Here is a 13,985-nt window from a genome sequence, read left to right as displayed (position 1 = left end):
ATCACATTTGTGATCAAGAGAGCAAAGTTAAACATACGAAACGTATGACGAAACGAAATACTTCACGGCATTAATTTTTGTAGATAAAAGTTTGTGAAGTTAAACTTATGAAACAAATTCACGGCATCATTCAAGAATGATGTCCATCATTTATAAGTGAGAATAAAACAACATTGATGTGAACACCTAAAAATATCCTACAAGTCTTGAATTGAAAACGTTTATTTGAAGTACTAAAATATTATGGAGTATACGTTTTTAGCAATCAATAGATTACATCACAACCGTTGTACGTGTAAATAGTGTAGATGACCAACAAAGATTATATAAAATGTTATATCTAAATAGTCTATTACATATATGGAAGAAAATGAGTTGAAATGATTATCATGATTATCGAAAATGATTATCGTTAAGAAATTTGCCTGCCATGTTGTTATCATCAATCAGCTTCAGGATTATTACATTTTTCTCAAATAATTTGCGCAGGTACGAAGAAATAAACACGTGATCAATTGGCAACACAAACTTTTATTGAAACAAAATGCGCTTAATCTTTCTTTAAAGACTTTCTCAGACACAAAATCACCGATAAACTGCAAAATGGAAGAATATGTGCTGCGTTATCATCTAAATAAGGGGTTTGTTGTCCATAAAGAACGACTATATAAGATATTAAATTGACTGATGAGCCTATAGTACTGTATAAATATAACAATGCTGTGAAATTGTAAACTAATTAAGACGTAAGCTCATAAATCCGCCGTTGTTGACTCGTAACTCTCAATTAATAAAGCGAGCGCCCAACCTTGTTCCTAAATAATTGGACTACATTTGGCATCATAAATAAATAAATTTCAGCTCTTCACTTAGCATTAGAGAGATCAATTCAGAACATTTTATGAGCTGTATTATGATGCCAGACATATTAAGTTATCTATGTGAGCTGTGAAGAAATTGTACGTTAAGTTTGTTGAAAAATATAACTCGATTACGTATAGCGATGTAAATAAGTCTGTTAATGCCAGACTTGCTTATAAATGAAAGTATTTACAGACCAAATGTAGATTGTACAGGAAACGTTATTGGCCGCGTGTACATGTGTGTGTAATCGCGCTCTTAAATCATTAAAATTATGTTGCTGAATAAATATGTGTTATACATCTTCCTTTTGCTCGCATCATTGATTTGGGAACAAAGGTCTTATTCAAAAATAAGATGTCTTATAAGCACGAGTGTAGCTACTACATTTATTATTTAAATATCATGAACGGGCTTGAATTTATTTTCAGTACAAGCAGACATAATCGATCAAACACTGCATTCAATTACCTTGTACAGTAACTTTAACAAATTAGATACACATTCGCAATAATTTTTAGAATTGTTTTAGAAGATGTAGGAAAACACACGGAAACGCACCTTAACTGCTTAATAACAATAATTGAACGAATTATGGCCACTGACCAACAGAAGTATATTCTAAAATCTAATCATCAGCTTGTAGCTCCGCTTGATAATTACCTTAACCACAACATCACCAAACCTGAGAAGCTGGCAAGCGTCCAGAGAATAGTTAGATAGAGATTTCTAACATCTGTAGCCAACATAGATAGCAGGGTTTACATATATTAGACCACAACATGAGTTTACCTGTCTCAATAGAAACGATGTGCTTTCTGTCATAAATAAAAATTCTTGATAATTAAATTTGTTTCCAGAATTATATATAAGTTTGCCTAAAAATGAAAGTGCATTGCTTATAGTTTAGAATAAGCCATAGGCCTGTTTATGGTTTGTAGTTATAAAAACAAAGGCAATGCACTGTAAACCACCCGAGTCGGGTCTATGGTCTGCAGTATTAATGACAGCACTCTGGGTCGGGTCTATGGTCTGCATTATTAAAGACAGCACTCTGGGTCGGGTCTATGGTCTGCCATATTAAAGACAGCACTCTGGGTCGGGTCTATGGTCTGCCATATTAAAGACAGCACTCTGGGTCGGGTTTATGGTCTGCCATATTAAAGACAGCACTCTGGGTCGGGTCTATGGTCTGCCATATTAAAGACAGCACTCTGGGTCGGGTCTATGGTCTGCATTATTAAAGACAGCACTCTGGGTCGGGTTTATGGTCTGCCATATTAAAGACAGCACTCTGGGTCGGGTCTATGGTCTGCCATATTAAAGACAGCACTCTGGGTCGGATCTACGGTCTGTAATAATTTTCCAAGCTCAACACAATCTTAAAATATTCCTACCTCAAGGACCTAAATTTTTAAATAATGTAAAACTCCATGACACTCTCATTGAACATCAACTGCCAAGTAATGATGAAAATGAAATAGCGAACGAAAATGCCTGTATACACCATAGTTAGAGGTCACTGAGGTCGACTGCATCAATATCATCAGCAAGTTCTTCATTGCCTTCGTCAGGTTTACTCTCATCAGCAGCAGCAGCAGGAGGAGGTCTTTTTTCTAGCTGCAGTTTCGCCCAGGTCCTCGCTTCATCCTTCCTGAGTTTGATCTCAACCTTCGTGGCAGCCAGAGTGACAGAACTCTGGGCCGGGTCTATGGTCTGTAGTAAGAAAAACTATTAGCAATGCACTATTAAGCAGTGGAATTCCTATGTTCTGTACGAAGAAAAACTATTAGCAATGCACTGTAAAGCAGTGGAATCAATGGTCTGTACGAAGAAAAACTATTAGCAATTCACTATTAAGCAGTGGAATCCCTATGTTCTGTACGTAGAAAAACTATTAGCAATGCACTGTTAAGCAGTGGAATCAATGGTCTGTACGAAGAAAAACTATTAGCAATGCACTGTAAAGCAGTGGAATCAATGGTTTGTACCAAGAAAACCAAAAGCAATGCACTGTAAACCACATGAGTTGAATAATGATACCTCTGCCTCTCATCAAGAAAATAATGGTTGGGTCGATACTGTAGTAAATATATGATTTCTTGACTTGCTTTGTGCTACATAGATAGTAACAATGTTGAACTTTACGGCACTATTTTTAGTTTTGCCATATTTTAATTAGTTTAGCTGCTAAAACCTTTCTACAAAATGCGGGACGCCTGTCCCGATTTACCCCACCCGTCCCTTATTACCCCATTTGACGGTAGTCTGCAATATTAATAACAGCAATCTGGGTCAGGTCTATGGTCTGTAATAAGAAAAACCATTGGCAATGCACAGTAAAGCAGTACTATGGTCTGTACTAAGAAAAACCATAATCCATATACGTACTACTATAAAATACTTGAGCAGGTTCTATGGTCTGCAATAAATAAAACCATAAACACTACGTACACTGTAAAACGTTATTCAGAAAAGCTAAGATTGCGCGGTCTAAATTCTGCACCCTCGCATCACTTAAGATTCTTTGATAAGATTCCCTCAAGATTCCAAGATTTTGCGGGCGGTGAAGTGAAAAATTTTTTTTTTGGTAAAACAGCATGCATTTAGAGAACTTTAATGAAATATGAGAATGGAATGCTAAAAATGTAATATTATTAACCAGATATTGCCCAATCCATAAGTTCGTTAAGAGCATCTCTATTGACTCCTTGGTGCTATTAATACTACTAGTGAGATATGTATATATACATACGCTGAAAATTTGAACGAATTAGATTTCTGTGGAGTTTACATATTATTTCTGCAAAATTGAATAAATTTTCTGTTTAAAATTATTTTTCACCAGACAAACGAGTAGCCATAATCATCACGGGCAGAGAAAGATGATATATATATTATACAATTACATTATAACATAAACATATAGATACATTATATACCAATTAATCCTATTTATTATTAAATCAATTAACCACATCAAGGTTGGAATGAAGTGAAATATTACGAAGACTGCACTCACTCCCTCAAGTTCCGAGTCGAGTTTCAAGACAAGGTTCTTAATTAATAATAATAACAAGACTGCACTCACTCCCTCGAGTTCCGTGTCGAGTTTGAAGACAAGGTTCTTAATTAATAATAATAACAAGACTGCACTCACTCCCTCGAGTTCCGTGTCGAGTTGGAAGACAAGGTTCTTAGAGTATCTGATGTAGGCGGAGAGTCTCACGGAGTTCACTGATATTGTAGTGTAGGCAGGCTCGACGTTCTTGGCGTAGATGGTCACGTAGACATGACTACTAGTCTGGTGCCAGTCGTAGCGGCAGTCAGAGCGACGACTTGTTGACTGTAAAATAATTCCAGTTTAGAAAAAAATATAACTCAGTTCTCACTACAGTGAGTGACAGAGAGCGCATTTTCTCGTCGACGAAAACGTGGTCACGGACGGACGGACAACAGACAGACACACAGACATGGCGAGCACAATAGTGCATTTTTTCCATAAATGAGAAAATGCGCTAAAAACACTCAAAACTAAATTAATCATTCAAAAATCGTTCCGCATTTGACTGTTAAATTATGTTATTAATTGATGTAAAAAATCATTCAATTTGCAGCTAGAAGAGCTACAATAAACTAAGAGATTTGTCAACTACGGTATGTGAAGAAATAAAGATTAGTTAACTGCAGGAAAAGGCAGATATTCGTCGGCTGCATTAAGAAATGAAAACTTGACACCTTCATGAAGGAATAAAGAACTTTCAACTGAAGAAACATCGTTAGCTGCATGAAGAAATAAAGATTTTTAAATTAAAAAAAAACATCGTTAGCTGCGTTAAGAAATAGAGATGTGCCAACTGCATTATAAAGAAAAGATTCGTGAACTGTATGGAGACCTGAAGGCTAAAATAAACGAAAATATTCATGAAAAGCATAAAGAAATGTACCTGATGTCAACTTCATGTAAAAGAAAAGATTCGTGAACTGAATGGAGAAGTGAAAGCTAAAATAGACGAAAAGGTTCGTGAAAAGCATAAAGAAATGTACCTGATGTCAACTTCATGTAAAAGAAAAGATTCGTGAACTGAATGGAGAAGTGAAAGCTAAAATAGACGAAAATATTCATCAAAAGCATAAAGAAATGTACCTGATCTATCTTCCACAAATGCTGGTCAGTGCAGCAGCCAGGCTGTGCCAAGAACTCAGTGAAATCTGTGGTCTTGCGTCTGCAGCAGCCCCAGTACTTCATGCCTTCGTGGAACACCGGGCCTCCAGGGTGGTACGTGCACAGCTCCAAGCTGCTGCCTCTGCCTTCGTATGTCTGCACGGTAATAACAATAATTGTATGATTTAGGATACTAAATGACAATAATAGATGACAATAATTGTATGATTTAGGACACTAAATGACAATAATAGAAGACAATAATTGTATGATTTAGGACAATAGATGACAACAATAGATGACAATAATTGTATGATTTTGGATGCCTTAGCCTTCGTAAGTCTGCACGGTGATGATAACAATAATTGTATGATTTAGGACAATAGATGACAGTAATAGATGACAATAATTGTATCATTTAGGCTGCCTCTGCCCTTGTAAGTCTGCATGGTGATGATAACAATAATTGCATGATTTAGGACACTAAATGACAACAATAGATGACAATAATTGTATGATTTAGGATGTCTTATCCCTTATAAGTCTGCACGGTGATGATAACAATAATTGTATGATTTGAGACACTAGATGACAATAATAGATGACAATAATTGTATGATTTAGGCTGCCTCTGCCCTTGTAAGTCTGCACAGTGATGATAACAATAATTGTATGATTTGAGACACTATAAGATGACAATAATAGAAGACAATAATTGCATGATTTAGGCGGCCTTAGCCTTCGTAAGTCTGCATGGTGATGATAACAATAATTACATGATTTAGGCTGCCTCAGCCTTCAAAAGTCTGTGCGAGATAACATTGAAAATAATTAAAGAATTCAAATATTCTTTTTTCGTAAGTCTGTACAGAGATACTAGTGACAAAAATTACCGGAATTATGCTACCTCCACCCTTTTAAGTTGACGCAGTAACAATGATGAAAATAACAGGAATAAAATTTTCTCTGACTTTGTCACTTTGCATTGTCAAAAATAACGGATAAAATTTCCCCCAGCTTACATTTGTGAAGACAGTAACTAAATCAGATATTTCATGAAGCATGTTTATTTACCTAATGAAAACAGCACAGCAACAACAATTCTTATGATAAATTTAAAAGAAAAAGTAAGTTTTACTTTGATTTTCTGAATTTAAATTACAAATAATTAACTGCTCAACATAAATTATGATGCTGCCAACATACAACAGAGAAAATACCAGTTCATGTCAAAAAATGATGATGGTTTTGTCTGGCCTACATTTGGCATTATCACCAATTATCAAAGTTTTGACTCTTTGTAGGTACAATTCACAACTCATATTTTTTGTAAACATGTAATTACTCAGAATACTAAGAAAATTTTACTGGCAAATTATGAGAGTCAACTCACTGCTTTGCATCCATTTCTCTTACAAGTCTCTCCAATTCTGATGCCAGTCTCAGAATCGGTTTCAACTACTTCATTTCCACCTTCATTTTCAGCATTCTTCTGAAGCACCTGAAAGCAAAATATATATTTAAAACACAATTACTTTAGCCTTTTCATTCAGAACTTAAAACTAGAAAGCTGCTCAAATTTTTTGAAGACTGGTCAACAGAATAGTTAACTAAACAACAGAAGTGGCAAGTTGACTGCTGGACATAACAAGAAACAGCTAACAGACTTGAATTAGATTAAGTGGTAAGTTAAAAAAACAAGTTGACTGCTGGACATAACAAGAAACAGCTAACAGACTTGAATTAGATTGAGTGGTAAGTTAAAAAAAATACATGTGACCAGAAGTTTAAAGAATAGAACCAAATAAAATACAAATGGTAATAAAAATCAAATATTTTGAGAAGATGATAATTACTGTATGTTAAAAGCATCACTCTGAAAATTTGTAATTAAATTCAGTCTCTAGCAAGTTATTGGTAATTCTCAACTCATACCGGAATATTTATAGAACATATCAATAATATAAAACCAATAATACAAAATTATAAGATAGGCCATACAAAAAACTTTGAAAACTTACTTGTTTCAATGATGCAGAAATTGTAGGCCTCAAGAGGGTCATCTCAGCATCGAATGATGGCCGCTCTTTTGGTTCTGGTTTTTGGATGGAGGTGGGAGGTGGTAAGTTAACAGGAGCCTCACATTTAGGAGCCTCAACAGGTTTCACAGGATTGTGAGGTCCAGCAGTGCAGCCTGGCATGCTGAGAAATTCAGTGAAATCTTTGCTTCGCTTCTTGCAGCACGACCAGCTCTTATCGGCATCATGGAAAATTGGCTCTCCAGGATGGTGTATGCAGGCATCTGAAGATTTATAACCATTACAAAAATTAGAAGATTAAAACATTGTTTCGACAAATGGGCTCAAACTTTGAACAATAAATAAAGGTATATATATCCTGTGCCCATTCACAAATAATATTTGACAAAAGCACACAGTGTATACTAGTGGAAATTGTTTTTTTTTTTTCAAGATTACAGAACTCACCTTTACTATTTTCATCTAGATTGAATTTTTGGCCACATCCTTTATTATAACACAGAGCCATCTGTTCAGTCATTCTTCAGTATTTTACACAAAATGCACTGTATAAAAAAATGTAATAAAGCTTTAGCTTCTATTGCTGCCAAGTGAAAGTAGAAAAAGATTCAACTAAATTCATTGCAGATCCTCAATATCTAATACATCTTACATCGCTCATGCACATGGCCCACATGGGGAAAGCAAAATAAATCATATCTGTTATAAGACCAGACTGGGAGGTAGAACGGGAGCATATATATTTATATACATATATATACACGCTTTTGCTCTATATATACACATATTAGACTGTCTTAGGAGTAATTTGTGGTGTTTTGATATTTGTTCATCTTAATATTTTTGTAACCAGGCATTATTTCTAACCAATTCTGTTTTTCGAGTGGTAGGTATCTTATTTACATGATTTTGTACTTATGTTGACCCAAATTTTGTCACTCAATGCGCCTTTCAACTTGATAATGAATGATTGGAACACTCAAAATGTCGTTATCAAAATTTAAAATGTCCATACTCGATAGGTATGTACTCCATCGGTACCCTGATTTTTGATTAACCTGTGCAAACAAAAAATATTGTTTGATATGTGGAAAAAACTATTAGCTAAGAAAATCATCAATAAAACAAATTATCTGGTCTTTAATGAAACCTGCCAAAAGGAACAAAATTCAACAAATCCTGCCAATGCATAGGCTGCATAGGCGGAAGATAGGCTCAGGCATGGAATATATCTACTTGCAGTACTTGGCGAGCCACGACTGAATTTTTCGAGCCGTAGTTTTGTGGATTAGCCAGCCGTGATTCCATTTCTTCAAGCCGTGATTCTATTTCACCGAGCCGTGAATTCCATATCTTGGCCATGAAAAGCCATTTACTAGGCACAAATTCATTTAAAAAGTCCATGCCGTGTTACCCCAAATCTCTAATTTTACCCTAAAACAGTCAAACAGCAACAATAAAATTTGTCCGTAAGTTGAGCACTTGTTAATGCAAACTGGCCGCTTTGACATGACTGCAACTATGCACGATCTCCAACAAAACGTTTAGTTGATTTGTTTACATTACGATGTTTATGTTTTTCTGCAGGATATTTTGGTGGGAATGGTAAAGCAATGCGGATTGCAGAAGTTGAAAATTTTATGAAATGACATGTTTGCGAAGTGCAAACCGCAATTTTTCAATCAAACAAAAATTTATGACATTCGAGCCGTGAGATTTCATACCTACTGAAATTATATGATAGGGTAAAAGCGGTATATTCTGTCACATTAAGGACGCATCAAGAAATGAAAAACTATAAAAAAAATAACCGTATGCGTTACTCAAGTTCTGTTTGCTTTATGTGACTCTCAAAACACCGCACTACATGTCAGCAACGACGAAACGTCACAAAATGTTGCCATATTTATTTAAAAGCCTTTAGAATGCAAACCTACCAAATCCCTATATTCCGTCACTGTGTGGCTATATTTGGCATGTGGTAAGGCGTATTCCGTCCGCGCTTCAAATTCTACTGATACGTAATGCCGTCATCCACGTGTTCGAATTCCATTCACTGTGTGAGCTGTATTGGAATACAACACGGCTTTGAATTAGAACACTAATGAATATTGAACACTACTACTTAATTATGCTTTTAATTAACAACTATTAAGCTTTTAATTAAGCAAATTTTAATTTTTGTACACAGCTTGAAACGATCTGTGTGTGTCCAATTCAAGTTGTGACGGAATTAGTTTTCATGTGTCTAAATCCAGCTCTCAACTTAATGATCATCTAGTAATTTATTTACCACTTGAAATCAGCGAATACAAGTATACTTAAGTTAAAGGATTCCTAATATATTCACAGTCTCACAGACGTATTTAAAAGTCTCAAACCATAATATTCTTCCTATACAAACAGTTATTCACTATTTGGTAGAGCAAGGTCAACTGTCAAATTTGACACATTTTCCGATGATCTCACTGGGTAGAGTGCATTGTCTCTCTTTGGATCTCAATATTTTCCCACTAGATGGCCAAGACCTAGTGTTTTGGCAGTAGTTTGACGCGCAAATGTATGACATCACCATGTATATATCAAGTTCTGTTTACATGGAAAACGTTTTCAAATATTTCTAACGCAACGATCGATTAATTCATGTACCATAAAATGGGGTAACTTAGACCACTTTTTTTCTTATAAATGATGCCATTTTCTTACTAGCTAAATTAAACTTGAATTGAAACATGCAAAATACAGGTCTATACTCTAGCTTCACTCACCATAAATTGCTGGCTCCTGCCTCTCATAGTCTTTATGTAATTTAAAAAAAAGTGATGGTCTTTGTTACCCCAGCTCTTGGGGTAACTTAGACCGGGTGGTAAAATCAATTATTTTTTTTTTTGTAAAATAACTCCAAATAACTCCAGGTTTTGGTGCATTGTAGTAGAACTCTTCTAGTTACATATGCAAATGACAAACTTGAGGAAAGTGTCATAGTTTGCAAATGGGGGGGTGCCACCCCATAATGAGGGAAATGTGACGTGACTACCTAATGGCAGCCCTGATGGGGTAATATTGACTGGCTTGGATATTAAGTTAAAATTACCATATATAAGACTTTGTAGAGTATGAAACATAAAGAAAAAACATAAATAGGCTGTCAAACATAAAATATGTTACATATGGTAATTTTATATCAACTTCCAAGCCGGTCTATGTTACCCCTTTGTGTTATGTAGCCTCAGTATTAGGCCTTTAATGCCCATTGACAAAATTTTTCCATGTCAAATAGTTTTTGAGTTGTGGGGGTTTTTGTTAAAAAACGAAAAGTGGTCTAAGTTACCCTGCCGGTCTAAGTTACCCCATTTTACGGTAACTGGTCAGTCTGGTCCTGTCTCATGTCTGGACCATGACTGGAGGTCTCTCACCGTCTCGGACAAATTTACGGCCGGAAAGGTTTTCTTCGTGTTTTTATGGGTTTTTCTAGGTTTTTTTTGTGTTTTTAATGGACCCTGTTCCTAACTGGACCTAACCTGTGAGATTTTCCTTGATTGGCTAGGTTTTTTCTATTTTTGGAGTCCGGCGGCCGCGAGACCGGCCGTAAATTTGTCCGAGATGTCAGGACTGGACCCTAAACTAAAGTTAACTTAACTTCTGGACTAAAGAAAGCCCTTTTAATAGCCAACAAAGTTTGTCGTGGCTTGTTATACATTGCACAAGCTTCATTTGCCTTTTCTGTGCTTCTTTTTAATTTCAAGTATTGCCGATTACTCTAACATATTGGAATGTGCTGCATTGATGTCTTATTTTATTGTCAGGTGCAGCTGACAACGCTGAAAATGAATAAATTCTAATGAATAAATTCGATGCAATCTGCATAGGATAAAGATGAAAATGAAACAAAAATTCTTAGTTTTTGTATTTAAAAATGAGTTTGCCATTCCGAGAACCAAGTCCTCCGTATTTTAGGGAAAGCTTGCGTTTGATTACGCGCAATAGTTATGTATCACAGAAGCGGTCAGACGTCAGTGTTCAGGAGTAAAGAAGGCACGGTGACCGGTGCCTGGTGCGAAGAAATTAAACCATTAATGCATTATATGTGTGGTTTGTTGCATATTAACCCTTTACGCCCTGGCGTGACAAATTCGTCACACCAGGTACTAGCTACCTTTTCCAACAATTTCACGTTTTCTGTAATTTTTTCAAAAAATTCACAGGAATAAAAAAAGTCTTAGATTTATTTTTTACATATGTGTACCAAGTTTCAAAGTTATCTGTCAGTAAATAACTGAAATATAAAATCCAATTTCCAATGGCAATGTCCAATTTCTTATGGAAATTCTATTTCGGTTATTTAACAGATAACTTTGAAACTTGGTATACATATGTAAAAGATAAATTTAAGACTTTTTTGTTTGTAGGAATTTTTCGAAAAAAGTGAAAGAAAACGTGAAATTCCTAGAAATACGTCAAAAAGGGGGTAGGTACTGTAGAAATCTATCTCCTCCTATGATTTTCAAGCTACAACATCGAGATGCATATCATTCGATGCGTAAGGACCATATCTATCGATTGGTCCTTGTTGTTTTTCGAAATTCTAATTTTTGTGGGTGGGGTGGGCATTTTTCAAAAAAAATTATTTCTCTCCCACCCTTTCGAATTTCCCCTACCCTTTTTTCAAAATATTTTCAAAACTTTGATGAAATTGAAAAAAAGCTTTGACCAATCTATAAATCTTTTATTTGCGAATCGAACGGTTTATTACTCATTGCTGTAGCTTAAAAACTCTGGGAGGAAATAGGTTTGCAGTGACAATAACTCATAAGTGTGAATGTTCAGTAGAGCGCGACAAAGTCCCGAGCGCCTCGAAATAGGCATTCAAGGTGACATGGATGCAAGACTAGACATTACTGGAACTGAAATTCAGTCAAGGATAGTGGGAACAACTGCATGAGCACCATCCCACACGACAGCAGCCGGGTAACTAAAGATCAGCGTCTTCGGGTTGCATATTTATGTGCCCAACCAGTAATTTTTGCCTATATTAAATGTGAAAGAACTCCCCCACCCCTAACACTTTCACGAACTGTCGTCAAGGCATAAATCAACGTACAGAGATGATTTTGGTACCATTGGAATGATTGGATTCATAGTGGCAAACCAGAGCTTTTTTAGAATCAGTTCATTTTTAATTTCCTCATTTTCTCATGATTGAAACTAATTTCTCAAGTATGATAATGCTGGTATCCAGGATACTTTACTGGTCTACTTATAGGACTCAGAAATGAACTTGAGGGAGAGTCTAGAAAACTCTCTGCTTTGCCACTATGGATTGGATAGGTCAGAAAGTCAGCTTCAAAGTGAGACTTAAAACCGAAAAAGTGAATTTTATGATTTTTGTCTCAGAAATTCAGGGCGTAAAGGGTTAAGAATCCAATGTACAAAAATTTGAGGTTATCTACTAATCTTCTTATTAACAATGATTTTTTTCGTTGTTAAGTGACCTGTGACCAAACTAGCTACTAAGAAACCTACCGACCATGGCGACCAACGACTGGAAAACCTACCGACCAACGACTGGAAAACCTACCGACCAACGACTGGAAAACCTACCGACCAACGAGTGGCATGTGGATTTTGAACAACCAGATAACCCCTGAGATACTATTACAACGACTCTTAAGGGCCCCATACACCATAGAGTCCGACTCGCGAGTCTAACTCAGCTAACCTCAAAAAAAAAATATATATATGGTGCCAGACGAGCCGAGGTGGGCAAAAACAGGCGAGCCGAGCCAGGGCTTCCACTGCTTGCTGTGGGGCTTGGCTTGAGCTCAGTTGCTATGCAGATGCCAATCTGGTAGGACATATGCAGCGATGGCAGACTCCAGGCTATCCAAAAGCCCCGACTTTTTAACAGAGTTCATAGAAGAGTACCGCAACTTGCCGTATCTTTAGAAGGTTCGTTGCTTGGAATATTCAAACAAATCAAAAAGAGATAAAGCACGGGAACATCTCGTTTGAATTACGCGGGAAAAAGTAGTCAATGCAGACCTAAACTTTATTAAGAAAAAAATGGATAATATTCGAGCATCATTCAGGAAAGAATTAAGAAAGGTTCCTGAAAGCACGCAAAGTGGTGCGTCATCAGATGATACGTACACCCCAACTTTGTGGTGATATTATCTTGGAGAATTTTAGGTCTTTGAAAGATCGTCCGTTGGCTAAAAAAACGTAAGACTAGCAGTTAGCCTCTCCTCCGCTGTTATAGCTTTCCGAAGTACATTGTCTCGTTTTGCTATGAACTTAGTGAAGGGTTTGAATTTTTCCAATTCCAATAGGATATTGAAGTTTCTCTATAGGCCTACATCCTTAAATAGTTTCGATAGTCGATTCGAGCATAGTGGCAAAGCAGAGAGTTTTTTAGACTCTCCCTCAAGTTCATTTTTGAGTCCTATAAGTAGACAAGCAAAGTATCATGGATACCAGCATTATCATACATAAGAAATTGATTTAAATCTTGAGTAAATGAGGAGATTAAAAATGAACTGATTCCAAAAAAATCTCTGGTTTGTCACTATGGATTCGAGTATCGTCGAGAATGAAATTTAGCAAATTTATAAAGCAGAATCTTTGTTGATTGACAAGCCATTCTTTCGACAAAGATTGTTTCCTCCGTTTTTTTTCACTGCCCCAAGCTCACTCAAAACGACGGCAGCAGCGGCAACTTGCCTCGGGCTCGGATGACTCATCTTCACGACTGGTCCGACTGGACGCTGCGAGCCAAGTACGTAGGTGTATGGAGAAATATCGCCAGATCAGATCCGAAAGTCGGAATCAGCTAGCCGGACTCGCTAGTCAGATACGCTAGTGTATGGGGCGCTTTATGCCGCAGTCGCACTATGAAACCGGGGGAGTGCAGTGCAGAATAC

The 13,985-nt window shown here is 36.4% G+C and overlaps 1 protein-coding gene and 1 long non-coding RNA gene across 2 annotated transcripts; both read right to left on the bottom strand.

Moving 5' to 3' along the window:
* Nucleotides 1–513: 513 nt before the first annotated feature.
* On the bottom strand, nucleotides 514–7,965 carry LOC108668367 (cysteine and histidine-rich domain-containing protein 1). The gene is made up of 6 exons (XM_018155567.2): nucleotides 7,513–7,965; nucleotides 7,048–7,328; nucleotides 6,420–6,527; nucleotides 5,009–5,182; nucleotides 4,022–4,207; nucleotides 514–2,577 (listed from the first exon to the last, which is right to left on the bottom strand). Exons 1-6 carry the CDS (start codon nucleotides 7,583–7,585, stop codon nucleotides 2,374–2,376), a joined length of 1,026 nt encoding a protein of 341 aa, XP_018011056.1. The 5' UTR covers nucleotides 7,586–7,965; the 3' UTR covers nucleotides 514–2,373.
* A 4,579-nt stretch (nucleotides 7,966–12,544) lies between these two features.
* Nucleotides 12,545–12,690, bottom strand: LOC108668369. Its single transcript, XR_001930598.2, has 2 exons — nucleotides 12,617–12,690; nucleotides 12,545–12,584 (listed from the first exon to the last, which is right to left on the bottom strand). It is a non-coding gene; the product is annotated as an uncharacterized LOC108668369 (long non-coding RNA).
* Nucleotides 12,691–13,985: the final 1,295 nt, after the last annotated feature.

Source organism: Hyalella azteca, unplaced genomic scaffold, assembly GCF_000764305.2.
Source record: "Hyalella azteca isolate HAZT.00-mixed unplaced genomic scaffold, Hazt_2.0.2 contig17297, whole genome shotgun sequence".
NCBI classification, from domain to species: Eukaryota; Metazoa; Arthropoda; class Malacostraca; order Amphipoda; family Hyalellidae; genus Hyalella; species Hyalella azteca.
The sequence above is the reverse complement of the archived record's forward strand: the minus strand, read 5'-3'. Positions and strand labels throughout refer to the sequence as shown.

Excerpts from the sequence above, each read along its gene's own strand:
- LOC108668367 (XM_018155567.2), bottom strand. The coding sequence starts at position 7,585 with ATGACTGAACAGATGGCTCTGTGTTATAATAAAGGATGTGGCCAAAAA. Across the intron at positions 4,208-5,008 it reads ATTTGTGGAAGATAGATCAG|TCAACAAGTCGTCGCTCTGA; the intron begins GTACATTTCTTT and ends ATTATTTTACAG. Across the intron at positions 2,578-4,021 it reads TCGACACGGAACTCGAGGGA|ACCATAGACCCGGCCCAGAG; the intron begins GTGAGTGCAGTC and ends TTCTTACTACAG.